Source organism: Bos grunniens, chromosome 1 (genome assembly GCF_055505025.1).
Source record: "Bos grunniens cultivar Pamir isolate PY7600 chromosome 1, Bosgru_T2T1.0, whole genome shotgun sequence".
NCBI lineage: Eukaryota > Metazoa > Chordata > Mammalia > Artiodactyla > Bovidae > Bos > Bos grunniens.
In genome coordinates, this window is record NC_141165.1 from 63,837,261 (window position 1) to 63,863,640 (window position 26,380).

Sequence of the window (26,380 nt, forward strand, 5' to 3'; positions counted from 1 at the left end):
CTCTCATATCCATACATGACCACTGGAAAACCATAGCCTTGACTAGACGGACCTTTGTTGGCAAAGTAATGTCTCTGCTTTTCAATATGCTATCTAGGTTGGTCATAACTTTTCTTCCAAGGAGTAAGCGTCTTTTAATTTCATGGCTGCAGTCACCATCTGCAGTGATTTTGGAGCCCCAAAAAATAAAGTGTGACACTATCATAAATGGGTTCAAATGTTATATTTATGTCCTAAATGTGAGTCTCAGATCAGACTCAGTAGTTTGTCAGCTGAAATAATTGCTATTGTGAGTTCAGATAACTGGAAGACTTTAAAGGTTCAGAGAGTGTTTCTTGAACATACTTTTAAGTTGCCCGTCTGTACCTTCAATGTCATGTGCACTGGTGATCAAGATAATAGTGTGTGTTGTTCATCTAACCAGAATGTCATTCTGAGTGGCCTTTTTATTGATGATCTAAAAATTCAACACATTTATCCCTGTGTAGTTTAAACTCCTCACTAGCATTATAATTAATTGGAGAAATCAAACATTTATTCAGAGTCAATAGAGATTTTGGCACAAATAAAGTCAAAGCATCATAGAGCAAGAAGTAATCTAAGAAAAGCAAACATTTCAGGGTATTTATTTGATTTGTCTCAAGTGTAACAGCAGTTGAAAATTATGACCATATGATATTTTGAATGATAAAAATATATATATTTATGATAAAAATGGAATATTGAGATGAGTGTAAGTGAAAAAGTAAACATTTAACCTATTTCCCCATATCACATAGTGTACTTACTCCCTGTTCTGTTTTTCTTAGTCGCTCAGTAATGTCTGATTCTTTGAGACTCCATGGACTGTAGCACACCAGTCTCCTTTCTCCATGGGGATGCTCCAGGCAAGAATACTGAATTGGGTTGCCATCCCCTCCTCCAGGGGATTTTCCCAACCCAGGGACTGAACCTAGCTCTCCCATGTTGTAGGCAGATTTTTTACCCACTGAGCCCCCAGGGAAGCCCAAGAATACTGGAGTGGGTAGCCTATCTCTTCTCCAGGGGAGCTTCCAGACCCAGGAATCAAACCAGGGTCTCCTGAAGGCAGATTCTTTATCCGCTGAGCTACCAGGGAAGCCCAGTTTCTCCCTAGTGAAAACAATTTAAAACAGTTTCTAGTTATCCTTCAAGGGAATATCTGTGTACATATAAACATGTGTAAGTTTAATTCTTTTTCTGTGCAAATGAGGTGATGCTTTTCATATTGTTCTGAAATGTACCTTTCTTCTTAATCATGTGTGTTACATAATTTTAATGTCCGAACATATAGATCTATCTAATTCATTTTAACAAATGTCTAAGACTGAATTGGTTCACTGCTAATGGATGGATGGATTTGATGGATGTTATAGTTGCCATTTTTTTTTTTTTATCATTTCATTTTTGGAATGACTTAATGATTATATTGTTATCATGGGCACTTGGTCATTTCTGAATCTGAAGATGGTTTAGATTGATCTCCATGAAAGGTATCAGATCAAACATGGGTAATATAGTTGCCATCACTGCTTAGTGATGAGATTTTGGAAAGGTGGAGTTAACTTACAATGTTTCTGTCATTATATTTATAAGATGGATGTATTTTAAAATAAGAAAATCAGCCCTTGATGTACAAGGTGATTAGGAGAACACAGTGAAGCAATATATGTTTCTAAAAAGATTAAGTCCCTTTTAAATGTAAAGTAGATTTAGCGACCCATGCTCTTAATAGATGGAGAAGGCAATGGCACCCCACTCGAGTACTCTTGCCTAGCAAATCCCATGGACAGAGGAGCCTGGTAGGCTGCAGTCCACGGGGTCGCTAGGAGTCAGACACGACTGAGAGACTTCATTTTCCTTTTCACTTTCATGCATTGGAGAAGGAAATGGCAACCCACTCCAGTATTCTTGCCTGGAGTATCCCAGGGACGGGGGAGCCTGGTGGGCTGCTGTCTATGGGATCGCACAGAGTCGGACACAACTGAAGCGACTTAGCAGCAGCAGCAGCTTTTAATAGAGTTATATAGCTCAAACATGGGCTGTGTTATGTGCCTCAGTCATGGAAAAATAACTTCTGGCAATTTTATTTGATTATGCTTCACTTGATCTGAGATTTAAGGGATGTCTGAGATCTCACTGGGCAACACTCAAGACAGTGGATGAATCTGCTTCTACTTCCTCCTTTAGTTACTGTTATTACAACCGGTCCTGTGAGCCCCACAAAAGCAATCCTACTGTTGGAGAATTTTCTGAAGCTTTTAGTCATATTTGTCTACTGTAAACTGTGGATGGATAGAGAACAGTAAGTCAAATCAGATATGTGTATTTAGTTGTGTAACTTTGTGACAATTAGGTCTTTGAAAGTGCTAAGTAGGATAAAGTACATACAACATCTAGCAAAGTTCCTGACAGGCTCATAGTCATTCAAATGTTAATTCCCTCATAATACACAGATAACCAAATTAATTGTAATGCAGTAAAGGTAATGGAATTAAAGAAAAATCTCAGCAACTTTGTTTTACTATAAAATCATTAAAAATTTATTGTACAAAACTGAAAAAACTTTGTGTATGGTTTGGTAAACTGATAACTTACTATTGTATTTGTGAGCACTGTATATTTTCAAAAAGTTCAGTTCCTTCTAACAGCTCCTATTTTATCAAGGTTCATATTTTATGGACTTTTGCTTTGGGGAATAAATAGTAAAATATCTGTAGGTATTTCTCCACGCCTCAGACGGAGAACAGGAGAGGGAGCAGGTATGGCTTGGCAACTTTTATCCTGTGCTCCAAGCTCAGCTCGTTCCTTTTATTTGTATTGTTCCTTACCACCATGAATGAAAATCGTCACAGGAATTTCTCAAACTATAGCCTTATATCTTTTTACCACACTTCAGTTTCCCCCTTTAAGTATTCACAATTAATTAAATTTTTTTTAAAAAAATGTGAAATCACTATCCAGTATTAAAAAAAAAAAAAAAAGATGAGGGAGTTTTATATTTACAGATATGGAAAAACTCCCAGATATATCATTAAGTAAAAAAAGCAGGGAGCAAAACAGTTAATTTAAAATATTATCTTTTATGTAAAAAAGAGTAAAAATGCATATAGTTTATAATTGCTCATGGCTGTAGAAATAATTTTCTTGAATTTGCATGGAGAATACAGAAACAACACACACAAAACTGAAAAGTAGTTATCTACAGGATTGGACATAAAAGGAAGGAATGGGCAGTTAGGGGTAGATGAGATGGGACCATGACTTTTCAATGTACTTTGATATTTATTGATTGATTTTTCAACTTTGTGAATGAATATCTATTTACAGGATACACCAAATTTAAAAAAAAATTTGAAATTCATAGTAGATATAGAAAAATGCATTATAAATGGCATGGAGTATAAACCTGAAGGAAATCGGTCTTGGTAGCACATTTTTTTATTGTGGCCTGTAACTTAAGACAAGTTACTGAGTCAGTCTCCCTGGCCTCAATGTCCTCACCTGCTCCACGGGAACAGGATGCAATAGGTTATCTCATGCTATAGATGTCATCTGGGTTGTATTTTAATTGAGCTAAGAAAGTGCATAATCTAGAGCTACTGGATTAATCCCATGGGTCACTGAAAGTATGGAAATCTGTTTTCTAATATATTTTCCATCCAAAAAGTTGTCATAATATTTCTTTGACAAGGTCCCTTTTATAATGTTCTTCTGTGTCTTTTAAAAAGTAGAGACATTGTGTGACATAATTTCTCTTTAAAGTGTTTGATTATGTAGCAGTTTTCCTTAGAGGAATTTAACTTTTCAACAAAAATTTATGCCCTGAAAGTAGTGATAGAATTTATGGAGTACCAACTATGTGGCAGGTCGTGTGCTAAGAAGTTTACATCTGTAATTTTCACACCAATCCTACAAAAAGTTACTTTTATACATGTATTTCTTCTTGAGGAAATAGGGCTTAAAGACATTTAGATGACAGAATAGATATTCTAAGTATAAAACTTCAGTGTCAACAGATGTATTAGAAAAGGTAAGGAAGATGAATATTAACATCTCTCTATGGAATATGTTAGCTGTAGCGCTGTCTAGAGGCAGTAAAAGGCTAAATAATTTCCTTAAGTCTTTTCACTGACAGACTGGGTCTGATAGAGGGTGTGTATCATGGGAGCTTCTCTTGTCTGCCTACTTTTCCACAGGCATGCTGAACAGAGAGACAGACAGAGAGTAGTGGACACAATGAGATAACCACTCAGTGATGCACACATAAATGGGAGCAAGAGAAAGGCACACACACACTCACAAACAAACCATACCCACAGGCACAAAAAGAGAGAGAAAGGGAGAAATGCAGAACGAGATATGCATGCCATCTAAAACAAACTCAGAGACAGCCACGATAGAGATACAGTGAGATGCAGTGGGGAGGCTCACAGAGGAAAACACACACAAAAATACAAACAGAATGGAACCCTGAGTGTCAAAGACATTCGGAAGCAGCAAGAGAGACTCATAAATGGAGACACAGAGAAATATATATGAAAGAGAAAAAAAAGCAGGTGCCTGGTCAGATAGATACACAAGGCAGAGTGAAGCATGCAAATAAGCAGCCAGTCAGAGTCTCATACATTCAGAGCCATTTAGACCAAAGCAAAGTGAGTGACATGTAACTCCACAAGAATGAAACACATGTTTAACTAGACAGAAAAACTCACAGATGCTCACACACAAAGAAATAACACAGACAGAAGCAGATGTAACATCCATGCACGCAAAGATAGGCACACACATAAACGGGGAGAGAGATATAGATATCCACAGCCTGTAGACAAAGAGAATAAGACTTTAGTTCTTTATATAATAATAGTCCCTTGCTTCCCTGGCTCCTACACTAGACAGAAGGTCAAGAATTCCTCATTTCCCAGGCCACAGATGGTGCCACTACGCTTGGATCACTGTACTCTGTTCCTGTTGCATTTTTATACTTCTGTTTATTTCATTATGTTCTAGGGAGTAAATGTCTCTCACTTTTTGATGTTTATCCCCTTTGGGTATTTCTTGACAATTTTCACATCTTCCTTATGTTACACTCCTTAATTACTCTAAAACAGAAAGTTCTGAACTGCTTCACGCTGGGTTCATTGTCTAAAAATGACCCTTCCCAATTTAGGATTTCCTGCATAGCCTTTTTTCTTCCATTATGTGCCACTGTAAAGTAGATATCCCTGCTGATAGCTGAACCCCAAAGAATAAAAAATTTTGTTAGAATCAAATAAATTTTATTTATTCACACTAGTATAGTGTGAAGTACTTTGAGATAAAGATTATTTCTTTAGTAGATTTATAAATATGAAAGCAAAGGAATAGAGCTACTTAGTATGTTTAATGTCACATATGTGTTTGCATTGATTTTATTTACATATATGATAGTTTTACCTTCTATCTATTTAAATATTCCCACAAAATACAACTTTATTTGGAGTGGGCAACTTTGTTTCTTCTGGGCATTGTCTTCTCAAAGAGAAGGCATCCTTAGTCTTGAGCTTGCAATCACACAGACATTTACAGCTAATATGTGTCATAGCCAAGCATGTACGCAATGTGGTCAATTTTAATGTATTTATGGACAACTTTTCATTTACTCCAGTTGAGAGTCAAAACAGAAAAAAAAGAGTCAAGATTCCCCAAATAGAAAAGAATCTAGAACACAAGTTTTCCTCAAATTTTAGCCCATGGACCTCAGTCATCATCAAATTGTTGGATTCTTGGCTGAACCATGACCAGTCTCAGGAGAAAGGGGAGGTAAGAATTGTGATTTTTAATAAGCTCCTTAGGTGTTTTTCGGAGAAGGCAATGGCACCCCACTCCAGTACTCTTGCCTGGAAAATCCCATGGACGGAGGAGCCTGGTGGGCTGCAGTCCATGGGGTCCCGAAGAGTCAGACACGACTGAGCGACTTCACTTTCACTTTTCACTTTCATGCATTGGAGAAGGAAATGGCAACCCACTCCAGTGTTCTTGCCTGGAGAATCCCAGGGACAGGGGAGCCTGGTGGGCTGCCGTCTATGGGGTCGCACAGAGTCGGACACGACTGAAACGACTTAGCAGCTAGGTGTTCTTATGCACACTGTTGGAGAAGCACTGTCTGGCAAACTAAACTGTATTGATTTTTTATAGGCATTAACTCTGAAAAATAAGTTCAAATGCAGAAAAAGGGCAGTGTGAGAAAGCTTTCCAAGTCTGAGTTTTGTACATTGAAATTGCCCTGAATCTATCTATTCAGTTTCCTTTCTTCCTTTTTTAAGATGATGAACCATTTTAGTCTTTTTATGTTCTTGTTCTCTTGTGAGGTTTTTCATTGTCCATCTGCTTAATCAGAAATGTCTGGAACAATTTAGTTGCCTACAGATTTCTACTCCATTTCAACAAAATTATGTTGAAATTCATTTGCTCTCAATGAAAAGTAATCTTCAGATGAATCACAAAGGATAAATGAACTCTAATTCTATGCAATTTAAACATTAGCTAGTGTTTCTTAACATGGCCAAGAAAAGCTGGGTTTTAATACTAAATAAATACAGATGTGTGTGCTCAGTCACTTCAGTCGTGTCTGACTCTTTGAAACCCCATGGACTATAGCCCTCCAGGCTCCTCTGTCCATGGGATTCTCCATGCAAGAATACTGAAGTGGGTAGCCATGTCCTCCTCCAGGGAATCTTCCCAACCCAGGGATCAAACCTGCATCTCCTATGTCTCCTACATTGCAGGCAAATTCTTTACCCACTGAGCCACCTGGGGAGCCCAAATACAGATGCAATCCTATTCAGAGGGGAAATACATAGGGATGGTAACTTAGAAAACACACATTGGAGTGATTATTCTCTTGTAAATGGAATTTATTTATCCAAATAATTCACCACAGGGTTTCAACACTGCAACCTCTCTTAGTGTATCTAAAACTTACAAACATTGATTCATGTGCAAATTTTTGAAACACATCTCTTGCCTGAAGTCAAGTGCATATTTTTTATTGCTTTAAATTTTAATACATTTGTATCCAGTTTTTTTTTTATTTTATTTATTTATTTATTTTTGGATCCAGTTTTCTATAGTAAAAAAATTCTGTGATATTCATGACATGGCTGTTTATCTAAATATGAAATATTTCACAAAATCAAATGTGATTTCCATATTTGAAAAAATGTGCTTGCTGTTTTCATTGTAAAAATATTGGAGATTAAATATAAAAGCATTTATATTTATATGGGTACATTTTTTTTTCTTCAAAGGCATTCTTGATTGCCAATAGCAAAATATAAGTATTAAATATGTCATCTTTGATAAGTATTGTTATTTTGGACTATCTTGCAAAAAGTTGCCTGATTTGTGGCATTTTAATGGCTTAAAGGGTAGAATGAAAATATGTGGAAGGAGAAATCAATAAAGCATGGGGCTTCTTATCCCGCATTGATTCTTGTAATCCAGTAATTATTAAATACTTGAGAGATAAGCCTGTTTTAAGATGGCATGTTTGTATTTTGAAGATCAAATGCCTTAATTTTGCTCATGGGTTTCCCCAAAACACAGTTCATGCACAAAATAGAATGCAAGCTTTCACTGGTCATGCTTCCTATTATAGATATTCTTAAACTGAGCGTCTTAAAGGCTCACTGTGAGTGGAGTTAACCCTCAAGCAACTGCTTATTATAGTGTGATTTCACTTTTTAAAACATGTTACACATTATAAAATAAAGCTAGAATGTCTGAGATGATAATAGAATGAACAAGAATATTTTAATGTTCAAATCATTTAAAAGCATAATCTCATACTGAATATCATTCTTAACCTTTCTTCAAAATTTTTTTTGGCGTCTTAACTGAGTAAAGAATGAGAAATGCTAGCTGTCTCAAACCTGTCAACTCTCTTCTTGATGATTATTATTACAATGGAAATAAAGAATTGTTATGACATTTTACTTTTAAATTTTCTGTATTTTTTTTATAATGCTACAAATTCAGACCGGACATTTTTCCAAAAATGATAAAAAAGCAAGTTTTTTTTTTTTTAATTTTCATTTGCTGGTAATCATTTTCAAATCTATAATGGCTAGATATCAAAAGGGTAATAGTTTTATTAAATACATTTGGAATGTTTACTTGTATAAAGACATCATAAAATACCTATTTTATTTTATTGTACACTTGCCCTAGTATCAATTAATCTAGTTTTTTAATGTTTCAATTACTATTTAATATTAATTTTTAATATTTAGTGTGTCCTTAAAAATGTACCAGAGACTGGCTTAAAAGTACCAGATATATTACCACTTTTTAAAAAAAAATTATTTATTTATTTTTGGCCGATCAGGGTCTTTGTTGCTGTTCACAGGCTTTCTCTAGTTGCAGCGAGCGGGGGCCATTCTCCAGTTGTGCCCGGGCTTCTCACTGTGGCGGCTTCTCTTACTGCAGAACATGGGCTCTAGGGCACATCGCGCAGCTGTCAGTGGTTGTGGTCTGTTGGGCTCAGTAGCTGCAGCCTGCGGTCTCTAGAGTGCAGGCTCATTGCTTGTGGCACATGGGCTCAGTTGCCCTGCGGCATGTGGGATCTTCCTGAACCAGGGATTGAACTGATGTCCCTTGCATTGCAAGGCAGATTTTGACCAGTGGACCACCAGAGAAGCCCTATTACCACGTTTAATATGAGCTTCATAATATTTCTATTCCCAATTAACAGATGGATAAATCAAGGACCAGGGTTTTCAAGTAACTTGCTTAAAGTCTGACAATATGTAGGACAGTGGAACCAGAATTCAGCAACAGGAAATCTGATTCCAAAACTTGTTCTTTATAGACATATAAGGATACAAGTGGATTTTAATTTTAATAATTGCCTTAAGTATATATGGATTTTTTCTTTAAGATAATACAGATACTTTTCTTTTGAATATGTGATGCAGCCAGTTCTTTGTGTCATAACTGTGACCTTTGTAACTGGTAGTCCCCATGATTTACGCTTCACTTACTAATAATTGCGTAATACAAGGTTCCTATGTTACATGAGAAAAGCCTTTTGCAATCTGTTCATAAACATCATCTTATTTGATTCTACAATAATCTCCTGAGATGGATAGAAGGCATTGTCTTTTCCTTTCTACAGCTAAAGCAAGGGAGGTTTAGAGATGTGAAGTAAGTTGAACAGCGTCACACAAATTAAATAAATGGTGGAGTTCAACCTAAAACCTAGTTCTTTTGTTACTAATGTGGGCTCTTTCACTACAGATCCTGGCAGGTGTCATTTTGCGGTGAACCATCTCATGCCTGTAAGGCCTTTGGGTACTGTGAGAGCAATTGTTCATAGCTTCATCTAGGCTCTAATGTACCTGTGGGGTCCATAGCCCTGGGTCAAAGTAACAGATTTGGTTCAAATGTGATATTCTCCATCTATATAGATCATGCTTCCCGACTTCTTCCAGGCTGCCTTGCTTGTATAAAGCTAGTTTCCTGCATACTCAATGTCTCTGTTAGGGACAGGACATCTATGAGACTCCTTCCTTCTGCAGAGCACAGTACTCACACATGTCTTTATTTTTTTTAATCCTGTGTATACAGTCTTGTTTCTCTTTCCTCCTACCATAGAAGAGTTACTCAGCATATCTTATGCTCTACTTTCCCTCAGTTGTAATTGTTTCATTTACTGTTTTCTTCATCATTTCAATGCATCTATGCCCTGTAACAGATTAGAAGGAGAGTGAGTGAGGAGTCTCAGATTTCAGATATAGATATCCATCTCATTGAGATTCTCTTGGATTTTAACTGCTATTCTATTGATATCCCTAAATGCAATTTTTAAAACATTTTTGTGATATTCTGTGAGGGCACAGAATAGTCCTGATGGTATGAGTTTCAGAATAATACAGATCTGGGTCCACATCCTGGCTCCCTGTTTACAGAAAAAGATACTGGACTAATTTGTTATTTTTCTATTCTGTAGACTCCCTCTCCAACTCACCTGTTAACAGAATAATAATAATCCTGGGATTTGAAATAGTTATGAGGAGTCAGTGTGATCAACCATGTGGAGTAGTTAATATAGTGTCAGTTTTCTTGAACAAGTTCATTAGTTTCTATTTCTTAAACTATTAAGTAAAGATAATACCACCTACTTCACTACAATAGCTAGTATTTTGGTTGCCTATTTACATTGTATCAGATAAGCAATTTGATATTTTTGACTAGTTCTTATAACAACTTCATAGGTAGCTGTCCTTATTAATATCCTTATTTTACAAACCAAGAAATGAAGAAATAGAGAAATTAAGATCACAGAACTTGTAATTAGCCAAGGCAGGATTTGAACTAGATAGCAGAGTTCTAGAACCTCTACTTTAATCAGTATGCTGAACTTCTTGGCTTAGCCTAACTGTTAAAAATATATGAAAATCCATTATTTGTTAGACACAAGATCATCCAGAAAGCTATTTCTGGCATATTGTCATTATAGATAATAGGAAAATTGTTCTTAGGTGCAGAAGTACTTTAACAGTCTTACTGGATTCTATTCTGTTGACATTTTCCAGCTTTATATTTAAAGATGCTTGAGTAATACAGAGCATAAGAACATTGCAAAAGTCACATAGCTGGTAGATGACTGAGTGGGAATGACCTAATTCTAAGTCCTTTTTCTTTAGAACCTGTTATGAAAGGAAGTATATGTGTGAGTGTGTGTGTATGTGTGTGCATATTAAGAATTTGTTTTGAGTCAATGGATAGGAGAGAGGTGAAAGACAAGCAAAAATTTAACCAAACTTCTCTATGTTAAGCCCTTTCCTAGGTGCCTTAATTATTACAACAATATTTAAGGGGCATTGGCATTGGGCTGCTAAGAAATCTATGAAGTTAAAAAACATGTCCAAAGTTACACAATTGGCACATGAAAGAGTCAGTATTTGAACCTTTATATATATATATGTATGTATGTATCTGTCTCTAAACCTATATATACAGGCTTCTTGGTGGTTTATGGTAAAGAATCCTCCTGCCAATATAGGAGATGCTAGTTCGATCTCTGGTCCTGGAAGATCCCCCGGTGAAGGAAATAGCAACCCACTACACTATTCTTGTGTATAGAACCCATGGACAGAGGAGCCTGGTGGGCTACAGGCCATGGGATTGCAGAGTTGGACACGACTTAGCATCTGAACAACAGCAAACAACAAACAATGAAACACATACACACACACACACATATCTGTCTCTAAACACATTCACAATACCAAAAAGTATTACTGTGTATTTTAGGAAATACATTTTAGAGTCATAGGCTTCTGGGTTTAGAAATGTCTTTCAGATTAGTCCAGAGGTAATATTTAAAATATAAATTGTCTAGTTAGAAAGACTATCAGCCTATATAGCGATGTCTTTTGGTGCTGGGAGCCCCCTGCTGTGCCAGGCATCAATCCTTTAGTTTCTTAAATCTGCTACATTGAGGACATCTGGGGAAGGGGCTAGAGCTAAAGCATCTGAGGTGCTAGAGTAGAGGTTTCTAGACAACAAGTAATTTGCTGACCTGTACAGAGCATTTTCTGGACTACAAAAAAGGCAGAACGCCCAAGAATTGATGTCTTCCAACTGTGGTGCTGGAGAACACTCCTGAAAGTTCCTTGGACAGCAAGGAGATCAAACCAGTTGATCTTAAGGGAGATCAACCCTGAATATTCACTGGAAGGACTGATGCTAAAAGTGAAGCACCAGTATTTTGGTCATCTAATCTGCACGACGGCTCATTGCAAAAGTCCCTGATCCTGGGAAAGATCAACGGCAGAAGGAGAAGAGGGCTTCAGAAGATGAGATGTCTGGATGGCATCACCTATGCAATGAACATGAACTTGGGTAAACTCTGGGAGATGGTGAGGGACAGGGAGGCCTGGCATGCTGCAGTCCTTGGGATCACAAAGAGACACGACTGGGTGACTGAACAACAGAGCATTTCACTATTTCATTGGCCTATAAGGCTGTGCATTAGCCCTAGCTGCTCTTGCTCTTATTATTATTTTTTAATTGTTTAGTTTTTATTTCATAATCATAAATTTAACTTTGCAATCCATCTAAACTTGGAAGGGGATAAGGAAAATATGGAACCCAAAGAACTGTAGTGAGAGCACAAAGATTATAGGATATTTCAAGCAGATGGGGGTGAATGGGTACCCTCCTGGGCTACAGAAGGAGTGGTCTGGTGGTTAAGTAAACCACAATTCAAATTTATTAGATTTGTCCACAGTCAGCAATGGTGATCTTCTTGCTGGTCTTGCCATTCCTGGACCCAAAGAGCTCCATGGCTTCCACAATATTCATGCCTTCTTTCACCTTGCCAAAGACCACATGCTTGCCATCCAACCAGTCAGTCTTGGCAGTGCAGATGAAAAACTGGGAACCATTTGTGTTGGGGCCAGCATTTGCCATGGACAAGATTCCAGGACCTGTATGTGTCAGGATAAAATTCTCATCATCACATTTCTTGCCATAGCTAGACTTACCACCAGTACCATTATGGCGTGTGAAGTCACCACTGTGCTGTCTTTGGAACTTGGTCTGCAAACAGCTTGAAAGAGACATGGCCCAAGGGCTCGCTGTTGACAGCGATGTCGAAGAACATGGTGGGGTTGACCATGGCTAGACAGCACAGGAGGCTCTGGGGTGGCTGTGTCTACAAGGCCTCTTGCTCCTCTTTTAAGTCAGGTTGAATACTTCATTTGTCTGCACTTAAATTATTCCATAGCAATTTAGTTTACTAATAATATTCAATGTGAGGAAGTTGTCCCTCTTAAGTTACATTACTTATTTTGTTTAAATTCTGTGATCTTCGTCCTTCCTAGTCTATCGGCTTGTTTTTAATATTTTTTCTGGTTTTTCCATTTAAAGGTGTTTCTGTAAATATTTATTTTTATTTAAAGTTTAATTTCAATGACTTCTAAATAAAATACTGGTTAGGGAAGTCCTAAAGGCTTTTAGTTGTAATATAATTATGATAAGTCTATCAGTTTGTGGTTTATTTAAAAAATATCTATATTATATCTGATACTTCCACACTCAGTTTTTCCATTTTCCTGCTTGTCCTTTATTGCCATGTGGCTTATTTTAAAGGAGCTCGTTAGGTAAGAAACCTGAAATCTTGACCTAGCGCTGCTTTTGACCAGCTCTGGGGCCAGGTAAAGTCATTTCACGCTCTACTTTCGTTTTGTTGAGGACCTGTGAAGCGAGGATTTGATAGTCACTCAGTAGGGTCCCTTTCCAGCTCTAGTGTCTGCCCTATGAATCTGGCCATTTGATCACTGGATTCAGAAGTGTTTCTACAGTATCCAGTGTAAACTTGACATTTATTACATCAGGTGAGAAAGCACAGAACTGTGTCCCCAACAGATTCGAGATCACATGGTAAGAGAGAGTCAACCCCTGTGGGCTTGAGTACATGGAGTAGAAAGAGTAAAACTGCTTCATTGGGGATCACAGATGATTAACAAGGACAGGCATGCAGGAGACTGGAAACTCACGTAGTCATCTCAGGAACACACATTCAGCCACTAGGCTTACCTAGGACTTCAGCATTAGAGGACTTGCTTCACTGGTTTCTTTCCCAGTGAGACCCACTTGGATAATAGGATCTTAATAATTACTGCCTCAATTTATTTATCTAACTCATGGACCTAAAATAGAGTGATGTCCATGAATCAAGGTATTTTCACAATCAGGTCTTGCTGAGGCATATAGAACTACCTGTAGTTCATATCCCGAATACAGCAGTTGAGGCAGAAAAATACAGTAGTACTCCTTTTTTCAGGGTAAAAACTTTTTCCATATTATTGTTGAGGAGATGCCCTATGATATCCATCTCATTTTCTCCTCTCTGAGTTTATTATAAATAGAACTTTAAAGAATTAATGCTATGGGATAAAACACCCAAGATGTGAGTGCAAGAGTGCGCTTCTGTGAAATAGTGACGAGACTTACAGTGGGAAGAGAAGCATTCTATTTTTATTATTTGGTTTTTCCTCACATATGTTTGGTAAGAACATTTAACTTATGCTCTCTTAAAAATTTCAGTTATGCAGTACACTGTTATCACCTAAGGCTGTAGTTATCATGTTGTGCATTAGATCCTCAAACCATCTTCATCTTATAACTGAAAGTTTTTACCCTTCTCTATTTCTCCCACTCCCAGACCTTGCAAACCCTACCACTTATTTTTATATTTTTTCTATACATTTGACTTTTAAGCATTCCATGTGTTAATTGACACCATGTAATATTTGTCTCTCAAGAGTCTTCTCCAACACCACAGTTCAAAAGCATCAATTCTTCGGCGCTCAGCTTTCTTCACAGTCCAACTCTCACATCCATACATGACCACTGGAAAAACCATAGCCTTGATTAGACGGACCTTTGTTGGCAAAGTAATCCAGTACTTTGGCCACCTCATGCGAAAAGTTGACTCATTGGAAAAGACTCTGATGCTGGGAGGGATTGGGGGCAGGAGGAGAAGGGGACGACAGAGGATGAGATGGCTGGTTGGCATCACTGACTTGGTGGATGGGAATCTGAGTGAACTCTGGGAGTTGGTGATGGACAGGGAGGCCTGGCATGCCGCAATTCATGGGGTCGCAAAGAGTCGGACACGACTGATCGACTGAACTGAACTGAACTGAATATTTGTCTATTTGTCTTTCTGGTTTGTTAACTTAGCATAATGCCCCCCAGGTTCATCCATTTTACTACAAAGCAGACTCTTTCTTTCTTTTCTGAAGCTGAGTAATATTCTATTGTGTGTATATATGGGCTTCCCTGGCGGCTCAGATGGTAAAGAATCTGCCTGCAGTGCAGGAGATCTGGGTTCCATCCTTGGGTCGGGAAGATCCCTTGGAGAAGGAAATGGCAACTCACTCCAGTATTTTTGCCTGGATAACTCCATGGACGGAGGAGCCTGGCGAGCTACAGTCCATGGGATCGCAAAGAGTCAGGCATGACTGAATGACTAACACACTAACTAAAGGGTGGGGTGGTAAATATATACACTCCATTTTCTTTGTCCATTCATGTGCCAATGGGCACTTAGCTTGTTTCCATACCTTGTTATTTGTGGATAATGCTGCTATGAACATGGAAGTACAGACATCTCTTTGAGATAATGATTTCATTTCCTTTGGATGTATACTTAGAAGAGGGATTGCTAAATCATATGGTACTTCAACTTCTAACTTCTTCAGAAACCTCCATACTCTTTCCATAATGGCTGTCCCTATTTACATTCCTGCTGACAGTGTATAGGGGTTCATTGTTCTCTACATTCTCTCCAGCATTTGTTATCTCTTGTCTTTTTGATAAGAGACATCCTAAGAGATGGTGAGGTGATATCTAATTGTGGTTTTGATTTACATTAACCTGATGATTATTGATGCTGAGAACTTTCTCATGTACCTGTTTATAATTTGTAGGTCTTCTTTGGAAAAATGTCTATTCACGTTCTGAATATTTTTATTGTTGTATGCTACAGAGTTGAATGAGTTCCTTATACATTTTAAGACATTGACTTCTTATTGGATATGGGGTTTACAATTGTTTTTTCCCATTCCATAGGTTGTCTTTGGTTTTATTGATCGTTTCCTTTCCGTGCAGAGTTTTTCAGTTTAATGTAGTCCCACTTGTTTATTTTTGCTTTAGTTGTCTTCTGGTATCAGATTAAAAAAAAATCATTGTTAAGATCAATGACAAAGATGTTTTCTTCTAGGAGTTTAATGTTTCATATTTTTTTTCAAGTCACAATGCATTGTGAGTTTTTATTAATGTATTATTAATTTTTATAATAAATGTATTATTACTATATTTTTAATAATGTATTATTATGTTTTTGTGTATGATGTAAGATGGGGGTTTATTTCATTCTTTTGCATGTAGTTGTCCAGTTTTCCCAAAATTGTTTATTGAAGAAACTCTCCTTTCTCTATAGTATATTCTAGGCTCCACTGTTGAAAATTAATTGACCATTTATGCATGTTTTTATTTCTGGAGTCTTTATTCTGTTCTACTGATCTGTGTATCTATTTTTTATATGAGTGCATACTGTTTGATTACTGTAGCTTTGTAATACAATTTGAAGTCAGTAAGTGTGACACCTCCAGCTTTGTTATTCTTTCTCAAAAGTGTTTGAGTTATTTGGAATCTTGGAGGTTTCATACAAATTTTAGAATTTTTTTGTTCTATTTCTGTGAAAAATGTCACTAGAATTTTGATAGGTATTGCACTGAATCTGTAGATCCCTTCAATTAGTATGGGCTTTTTAAAAATATTAATTCTTTCAGTTTATGAACATGGAATATCTTTCCATTTATTTGAGTCCTCTTCAATTTCTTCCATCAATGTCTTATAATTTTTACTGTATAAATATTTTGCTTGGTTAAATGTATTACTAAGAATTTTAATTTTTTGATGGTGTTATATATCAGATTGTTTTCATAAATTCTCTTATATTTCATTGCTATAGAAGCACAACTGATTTTTATATATTGATTTTATATTCTGAAACTTTACTGAAATAGTTTATTAATGTTAACAATTTTTTGGCTGGTAACTTTAAAGGTTTATATATATGATATCAGGTCATTTGCAAGTAGATAGTTTTTGCTTACTCTTATATGATGGATATATTTTATTTCTTTTTCTTGGCTAATTATTTTGGATAGAACTTCAAATACTATGTTGAAAAAAGTGGTGAAAATAAGCATCCTTTTCTGGTTTCTGATCTTAGAGGAAAGCTTTCAGTAATTCACTACTGAATATGATTTTACCTATACACTTGTCTGTTATACAGAACGCTTGTTAGGCTGAGATACCTACCCGTTTACAATTTGACAAAAGTTTTTTTTTTTGGTTTCTTTTTTTTTTTTAATCATGAAAAGATACTTAATATCTTTCCAAGTACTTTTTCTGTATCTATTTAGATGATCTTTAACTTATATCTTTTACTTTATTAATGTGATATCATCACATTAATTTGTGAATATTGAATCATCCTTGAATGGTTCAATAAATCCTTGAATAAATCCCATTCAATCATGGTACGTGATTCCCTTTAATATATTGTTGAATTTGGTTTGCTAAAATTTTGTTGAGGAGTTTTGCATCCACATCTATCAGGGATATTCCTATACTTTTCTTTTTCTGATACTTTTTCTGATATTCCTGTACTGTTCTTTTCTGTAGTCTGTTTGTTTGATCTTGATATCAGAGTAATGCTGGCTTGGCATAATGAATCTTGAAGCATTCTCTTCTCTTTTTTGGGAGAGTTTATAAAGAATTGGTGTTAGCTCCTCTTTAAATATTTATTAGAATTCAGATGTGATTTATTTTGGAAAGCAGTAGAATGAAAAGATGAAATCTAGAAAGAATAGGAGTGTCTTATGGTTCACTCTTGGGCATTTAGTCTAAGATAATACAGAATAAGGAGATAGTAAATGTTTTTAAACAGAGTAGTGAAACAACGAAAATAGTGTTTAATAAACACTAATCTGAACTGTATTTAAAAAACATATTTTACATGATTTGTTTCCATTTTGAATTTTAAAAAATCGTATTTTTGCTCATGAATTTCTAAAACATCAAAATGAGTGTTAAACTATGTTTAGTTTTCATCTGTCTTTAAAACTATTTTAAAACTCACAGTACAAAATTGCTGTACATGCTTTCACATTCCCATTCCCTTGGAGTGCTTGCAATTTTAGTCTTAGAAAGAGTTGAATGTGTGTACATTTTAGTTGACGATAATTATTAAATCTTCTTTTTTGGTTCACAACTATTGTAATCTACTACTTTGAAGATTTATGGACTACAGGATGACTTGGGAGACAGTCTAGAGTCTGGACAACAGTGGGAGCAACTATAAGACTACTAGAATAATTCAAGCATGCGGCAACGGTGGCCACAGACCAGGCTAGTAATAGTTTGGGGGAAAGGTGACAGGAACAAAATTTCTCTTGAAAAATTAATGAAGTCTGGTTAAGGCAAAAGGGAGGAAGAAGGAATGGTTCAAGACTATTTCTAGATTTATAGTTTAGAAACAAAGAAAAAGCAAAACCTATGATAGGAGTTAAAACTGACTTTGAGGTAGACATGCTGGCCATCCTGATATACTGAGATGGGAATGAAATCTCCAAAAAGGAATAAGCTTGTGGGCTATATTTTTCTATGAATATAAGAATAATTAGGATATATTAATTTTCTGTGTGTTGATTTTCAGGCAAAATAAATCCATGTATGGATTTAATAGAAAGCTTTAAAATATTTATAAAATCTCAGATATGCTAGTATCTTAGATTTCATTTTTTGGTGACATATAGCTACTTTTGTCTGATAAAAAATATAATCCAAAACCTATATAAAGTTTCCTCTGTCATATTTATTAGAATGACTTTGCCTCTTTCTGATTTTCTGTTTAAGATTCAAATAGAGCAGAGTTTATCAGTTTGTGCTTAAATCTTTTAAATGGCTTCATGTTGCTTTTAGGATTAAGAAAAAAATTCCCCAGGCTGAAAGAGCTGCATGCTCGGAATGATGCCTGTCTGTCTCTTCATTGTCATCACTCACTACTCTGTTCTACACCATAGTTGGCAGCCACACTGACCTTTAGTTTCCTTCTCATTTTAAGACTTTGCATGTACTATATTTTTCTGTCGAACATCTTCCCACACTACTTACCCATTTGCAGCTTTTTCTCCTGCTTAGTACTCACTTATCCTTCAGTAATCAGGCTACACTGCACTTATTCAGTGAAAACTGCCTGGGCTCAACCAGATCCCTTTGTATAACATCTGGTAACATCAAGACTTAATATCCTTAACACAGTTTTTGAATATGCACTTATGTGTGTGATTATTTGTTCAGTGTTTCTTTCTCCACAAAAGGAATTTTCATAAGGGCAAATGTCTTGCTTTTTTGCCCACCGTATATCTAGAGGACGGAACATAATATATTAAACATTTGTTCAATGACTGAATATTGGCAGCCATGAGAGGGAAGTTGGACTATTGATGCCATCCCAATCATCTAGCCAAGTTGAGATATCTCTGAGCATCTGATGGCACTTGTATCCTCATCATACTCCAAGTACATCTCTGGATAATATGTGGAAAGCTAGGGCAGTACAGAATGTATCCTCACAAAGTACTGAAGGGTTTATATAGCAGACAGCCACATTGTCCCAGATGGGAAAGGAACATTATTCTGACATTCTTCAAGCTATGCAATATTGCATGTGCATTTTTTTTTAAATCAAACAAATATGGTGTTAAAAAATAAAATGAGCATGTATAAATTTGGTGATGCTCAGATTAGGGGTTAACCTAGTTTACTTTTTATCTAGTTAAAAATTTTCTCCCAGATCTTATCATTTTTATTTTAGACAGGATTGCTTTTGACTTTAAAGTGTTACAGTCAAAGTAATTTTATGAAGAAAAAACTCACTTTTCATATAAATATAAATAAGTACTTCTTCAGTTCAGTGTTATTTAAAACACTAAGAACACTATTTAGAACACTCTGGGACCAAAATTGTTCTTCCTCTGTTTCTGGATTCTAACAACAGTGTCTCTTTTTTTCCCAAACATCATGTTTTCATCTGTATTCTTCCCTAAAGAACTGTCTGAGGGAATATGTTTTGTGTTCATATTGGCAATTTCTTCAAACACAAGGGTAAATATAGAGAATGCTACTGCTTTCATAACCTTGGAAATCAATTTCCATAGCATGTGTACATATGAACCACTACCATAAACAGTCAGCTTACCTAAAGGATACTGAAACGTCATGAATGGCATATTAGTGCTATCAAAATTTGCACAATAGATGGATTCTTTGAAAACTATCAGTTGTTCCAAAGTTTGCTTCTAGTATCTCATTACAGCTGTTTGCATTACATTTTAATTTTACCATAATGTGGATTTATGGCATTATTCAAAAATATTTTTTAATTGAAAATTTTTCAGGAAAATATTTTTGGTATAATATTTTGATACATGTTCATATAATCGATTGTTTAAGAAGAGTGATAACTTTAAGTAGTATAGTGTTAGTAAATTAATGAGTATTATTCCAAGTCAATTACTTTCCCGCATTTCTACATTCTTAAGAGATATATATTGCAGTTATATTAAATAGAATAAATTTCAGTGGGTAAAATTTAATACCTTTTCAATGACACCAATTGTTGTGATATTTGATTTTTAAAGTCATTGTATTTAAATGTTTATCAATTTGGAAAAAATCAGATATAATAATATACTTGTTTTTATTTAAAATGTATTGAAGTCTAGTGTTGTCCTCCATATATTCTTCAGACATAGTTAGATTTTTACATCCTTGATCTTAGTTTTGTAAATAAATTTGTCCTAACAACATCCCTGAAAAGATTTAGCCAGCTTCCAGTGGCTCCAAAACAACAATGACTACGTTCTTAGATTTTCCCATTCTGTGGAAACTGCCTTAGGAATCTTTTACAGTCAGTGTACCTCAAAGGCTGTTGGGTAAAGAGGGTGGGGAAAGAGTACAGCAGTGTCTTTAGCGAGGGTTCTCCATCTCCATGATGATGGGACTCACTGGAGCCGGGAGCTCTCAATAATTCTAAAATTTCCACACGTATTCTCTTAAGAAGGACACATTTCTCATGGACAGCTTTCTGAATCAGAAGCTAGTGATACCCTCAACCTGCTTGCCTTTTTTTGCAGATATGTGTGACACAAAGTATGAATAACTTCTGCTGAATTGAACCTGTAATGAAGGAATTTATAATCAGTTCTAATGTATTTGAGACTTAAAGTATATTAGACCTTCATCAAAGGGAATGATAAAAAGCAGCCTTAATGTGGGTGGATAATAATTATTTCGGTGCTCATAATTATTCTACAGTTAACTACAGAGAAATGCTGATATTTTTATTCCTTTTTCAAAATATAAAAGGCACTGTGGTCAGATTCTGAAATGTAAGAATGCATCATGCATCTTTTGTAAAGGATGATGCTTTGAATTATACTTACGTTAATGGAAAAGGAACTATTTTGGATTTAAATGAGTTCAAAGTTCATGGTTAGACGTTCCTGTACCTTTCTTAGTCCTATTGTTTCATCGCTGAATCTATTTATTGGCTGTGGGAGATATAAAATATAGTAATTACTCTCACTTCATTTCTAAAAGACATGCGATCTGCTTTCCTATTAACTCTCATAAGAGTTATGAGTGAGTTCCTCAAGGAGGACAGACCCTATGGAGTTTCAATATAGAATAAATCACTTCCACACTCAGGTTTTAGAGGACTCATTTCCTTTATACTTTGGTGATTTAAGATGCCCATTTAAACTGCTGGTTTTGAAGATGCACTATTTGTAGTTTAAAAGAAGCATAAGCTGTGGTTGGAATGTTGATAATGATTGTTATTTATGATGAACAGTAAATGTTTTGCCCTTTGAGGAAATCATGGTGATCAACTTGCTGGAATGCATGGTGTCTAAATAGTGGTTGCCTGTTTTTGTTAGAAAATGAATGACAATTACCCCTTAAAATATTTCTACTTAAAATTTTTAAGCATCAGTAATTACATCAACAGTAACAGATTGAAATAAAGGAAAAGTGAGACAGAGTTGCTAATATTCTAGAAAGAAGAGAGATCAAGGAAATGGTTTTCTTTCCAGCTTGGGAATGATGAATCTTGAGATCATGTAGAGATATTTCTATAATCCATAAACATATTTACTCTAGTTTCTCAGTTTGCAACCCAAAACCTCTCAGATATTTGTTCTCAGTGCCTTTAGGCACATAAGATAAAGGAAATCTGTTTTCTTTCTTTTTATAATCCTTTTTTTTTTCTTGCTGGAAAATTATCAGCCCTTCTTCCCAGGTACCCTTCAAAAAATCAGATGTGTAAAAAATTCTTGATGTTAAGAAAACCCAACTGTACTTGACCCACTAAAATCTAAAATGCTACTGAAATCCGCAATGTGGAAACAATTTAATATCCAACAAGAAAATTTTAAATAAAACCTACTAAATAGTATTCACCAGGGTTTCCCTGGTGGCTCTGATGGCAAAGCATCTGCTTGCAATGCGGGAGACCCGGCTTTGATCCCTGGGTCAGGCAGATACCCTGGAGAAGGAAATGGCAACCCACTCCAGTACTCTCACCTGGGAAATTCCATGGACAGAGGAGCATGGTAGGCTACAGTCCACGGGGTCTCAAAGAGTTGGACACGACTGAGTGAGTTCACTTTCTTTTTTCTCAAATAGTATTCAGTAAATGGAATTCTTTAGTTGAGAAAGTGGCTTAACACTTCCTTTGAATAATGATGCCCTCATCTGTTCATGATGCTGAAGCAGTATCTGTATGTTTCTAACCCTTCAGATTTGCCACAGTAAAAGATGTTCCATGTATGTTTGTAATCATTATCTCACATCAGTTAAGATCATTGCAACTTTCTGAATATGAAAAGTGATTATAAATAATGTAGCACAAAGCTGGTTCAGCCATGCCCTGTGTGGAAAAGTTCTCCCACAGACATAGTATCATTTCCCTGGTATATCTACTAATATAGACCCAGAGGCAGATAGCAACTGAGAACTATGTTCGCCATGCAGACAACTGGGAGATATTGTGTTAATAAAATTTTTTTGCTATCTTATTTCATTTAGACCAAGAGCTAACAATTTTGTGTGTGTGTAAAGTATTAAAACTACTGACTCTTGGCTGTAGAACCTGAATGATTTCCCAAATCATGTAAATTGCCTTGGGCACCCTAAGAAGAGAAAGAAAGATATCTTCCAAGAGAGATATAGAGCCACACACTTAATGTAATTGTGATAGGGTTTACGTTTGTCTCCAAAAATTATTGAAATAACAATTTAGCAAAGAAAAATTTGAGCTCACATTGCTGCTACTGCTAAGTCGCTTCAGTCGTGTCCAACTCTGTGCGACCCCATAGATGGCAGCCCACTAGGCTCCTCTGTCCCTGGGATTCTCCAGGCAAGAATACTGGAGTGGGTTGCCGTTTCCTTCTCCAATGCATGAAAGTGAAGTAAGCCAGAAAGAAAAACACCAATACAGTATACTAACGCATATATATGGAATTTAGAAAGATGGTAACAATAACCCTGTATACGAGACAGCAAAAGAGACACTGATGTATAAAACAGTCTTATGGACTCTGTGGGAGAGGGAGAGGGTGGGAAGATTTGGGAGAATGGCACTGAAACATGTAAAATATCATGTATGAAACGAGTTGCCAGTCCAGGTTCGATGCACGATACTGGATGCTTGGGGCTAGTGCACTGGGACAACCCAGAGGGATGGTATAGGGAGGGAGGAGGGAGGAGGGAGGAGGGTTCAGGATGGGGAACACATGTATACCTGTGGCAGATTCATTTTGATATTTGGCAAAACTAATACAATTATGTAAAGTTTAAAAATAAAATAAAATTTAAAAAAAAAGAAGGGAAAAAAAAAAAAGAAAAGTGAAAGTGAAGTCGCTCAGTCATTTCCAACTCTTAGCGACCCCATGGACTGCAGCCTACCAGGCTCCTCCGTCCATGGAATTTTTCAGGCAAGAGTACTGGAGTGGGGTGCCATTGCCTTCTCAGTTACACTTGACTAGCTGGATTCAAAGGCTGCTTATGAAACCTGTCTTCCATGTAACAAAGTGCTGCTCTAGCACAACCTGAGAACTACCCTGGCCACATTCCACCTCAAAACAAACGTACACTAAAGGTTTCCTAATATAGCCAAGAGTTAAGCAAATTAAGTAATTTAGCTAAAATTGGAAAACAGATGTATTTTGGCATCAATAAGAAACTATCCTGTACTTTAATCTGTGTTGTTAACTGGTAAATAAAACCATAATTTTTATATGGTGTCCTTGAAAATAGAAATGCAAGAAAATATATTTGTTGAGGTTTATTAATTTATTCCTTTAGGTAATTACAGAAGTGTTAAACATATTTCTAAGTCTAATATTTTACATGGTGTAAGATATTCAATATTTCAAATATAGTTCTGATACAGTAATTTTAAAATCGAAATTAATGTTTTTCTATTTTTCAGAAATGCAGCAACATTGTTGCATGAACATCATATAATACTGAGGACACTTTCTTCATTTAAACAGGGTTATATTCAAGAAATTTTGATTTCTGTGAACTTGCAAAGGAGTGCTAATTGTAAACTATTGCTTTCATCTAGTTTTTCTTCTCAGTGGAATGATTACTTGCAGGACTATGAAATTTACCATTTAATCTACTATGTAGAGCTCCCTTGTATTGGGAATGGCCTTGAAACCATGACATTACAATTGAGTTATCAATGGGTCCCTTCTGTTACATCATCAATTTCTCTATTTCCAATTTTTGATCTTTGTCAGTTATTCCTATTTTTCAAGGCTGTCCCCCTGAGCTGATGATACTTATATATGTCTCATTTTTTTCCGTTTCCTGGGATGGTGTTTTTTATTCTCTGAAGGCTGTGATATTAAATGTAGTTTTGAATTACAAACAATACATGGTAATCGCTGAAAAGACTTAGAAATCTTTCTCAAAATGTTTAACAGTCCCTTCCTATCAAGTGTGCTTAGAATTAATGCCTGCTTCTTTACTATTTATATTATTAAAATCGACATATGGTGTTCAGTCCTCTTTTTTTCCTTCCTTTTTCTATAGCTGTTATTTTATGCATGACAAAATTCTCTTGCTTATGGTTATGTGGTTGGCTGTCTTTTAACTTGGGTGTTATGTGTTTGTAATGATTGCTTTTTGCATGAGGATTATGAAATGCCATACAAATTAAATGGTTGTGGAAACAAAAAGAAATGTAGGGCTTCACATGCTTTTTTGTGTGCTGAATATGTCAATTATGTGATGCTTAAAATTACTTTCATATGGTCTTTGACTTCCCCTTTGGTGTCCTACTTTATTCTTAGCAAATTAATATTGTTAAGAATAATAAAACATTTATTAAACATTCACAGTATTTTAATACAATTATTATCCTAAAACATGACCCATTATAAATAACTACACTGGGCATGAAATTGCACTAGGGCATAATTCGTTATATTTCTAAACTGATTATGAAATATAAGCCCTGACTCTGTAACTGCCTTAATTACGAACACTGACTTCTACAGTGGTACCTTTGTTCTACCAAACGATGAGATTATTTTTTCATACATTTGTGCAAGTTGCAAAGGTTTTAAATCCACGGCTACTTTTTAATCAAAACACATGGGGAAATATTTGTGTAATGACAAGTAATTTTAAAAAAAATCACAGTTTTGAAAAATGTATGACATAAAAATGCGTAAAACCTAAGTGTTAATGCTTTTACAATAAAACAGAAGAAAAAGAAAAGAAAAGAAAAAACCCTAAAAATTTTTATATCTCTGTTTTCCCTAATGGTATTATATTGTCCCAAATTAATGAATGAGTTTGGCCTACTTTCTTTGTTGTTGTCACCAATTCAAATTAGAAAAGACACTGAATAAATTAAATTCTTTCAGCTAATAAAACTGTTTACTTTTTTTGTATGCAGTTGGTATTAAAAAAAATCATTTCCTTTGCTTATGATGTGACTTTCAAACCATATGTATTTTTTATGCTGGATATATTCACAAGCCAAATCTGAGATATTTTGGGGAAAGGGAATTTTTTTTTTTTTTTTAACAAAATAGATAACCAACTTTGATATAATCACTCCCCCATGCTTTTTGGAAATAGTCCTTGAGAATTTTAGTATTTGCACTTATTTTTTCCCCTCAGTCTTGTTTATTCTTGAATTGTCTTTTTTTTTTTCCCCTCCATTTCTCCGTTCTCAATCCTAGGTCCCCTTACAAAGAAACAGACAGATGATTTAGGTGATAATGACGGTGCTGAAGATGAAGGTATTTTTCTCCACCCAATCTATTTGCATGACAAGGGCCTCAATCACTTTTTCCACCCTTTTCTATTTTTTTGCTTCTTGTCTTTTTTTGAAGAGTTGTTTTTAATTCCCGTTTTTGATGTGTTTTGTCTTCTTGCTTGTTGTTACATATGAATATACATTTTTAATTTTTTAAAAAATGAATGTTAAATTTTGATTTTGATGCCAACCATTACAACGTTTTAAAAAGAGGGGCATTTTTTGTTGTTGTTTTCTTGAACTGACTTTTGATATGTTTCATTCCACATTTTGACTGAAACTTGTCCATATTCTTTGAACTAACAATCTCTTCCCTGTAGTCTCTTTGTACGCCTTTTGCATGTTTTCTAATCTATGTAAATATTTTACCCAATACAAAATGTTTCATTT

The 26,380-nt window shown here is 35.6% G+C and overlaps 1 protein-coding gene and 1 pseudogene across 4 annotated transcripts in view; one reads left to right on the forward strand and one right to left on the reverse strand.

The window, feature by feature from the left end:
- Positions 1-26,380, forward strand: part of NLGN1 (neuroligin 1) — a 969,997-nt gene that overhangs the window by 409,877 nt on the left and 533,740 nt on the right. For 3 of the 4 annotated variants that reach the window (XM_086394734.1, XM_086394727.1, XM_086394719.1), the window contains exon 3: positions 25,914-25,973. The exons of the other annotated variant lie outside the window; for it this stretch is intronic. In XM_086394734.1, coding sequence (XP_086250860.1) covers positions 25,914-25,973 — 60 coding nt within the window. The remainder of the gene's footprint in view (positions 1-25,913; positions 25,974-26,380) is intronic. 4 annotated transcript variants of the gene reach the window in all.
- LOC147379549 (peptidyl-prolyl cis-trans isomerase A pseudogene) lies at positions 12,079-12,724 on the reverse strand (annotated as a pseudogene).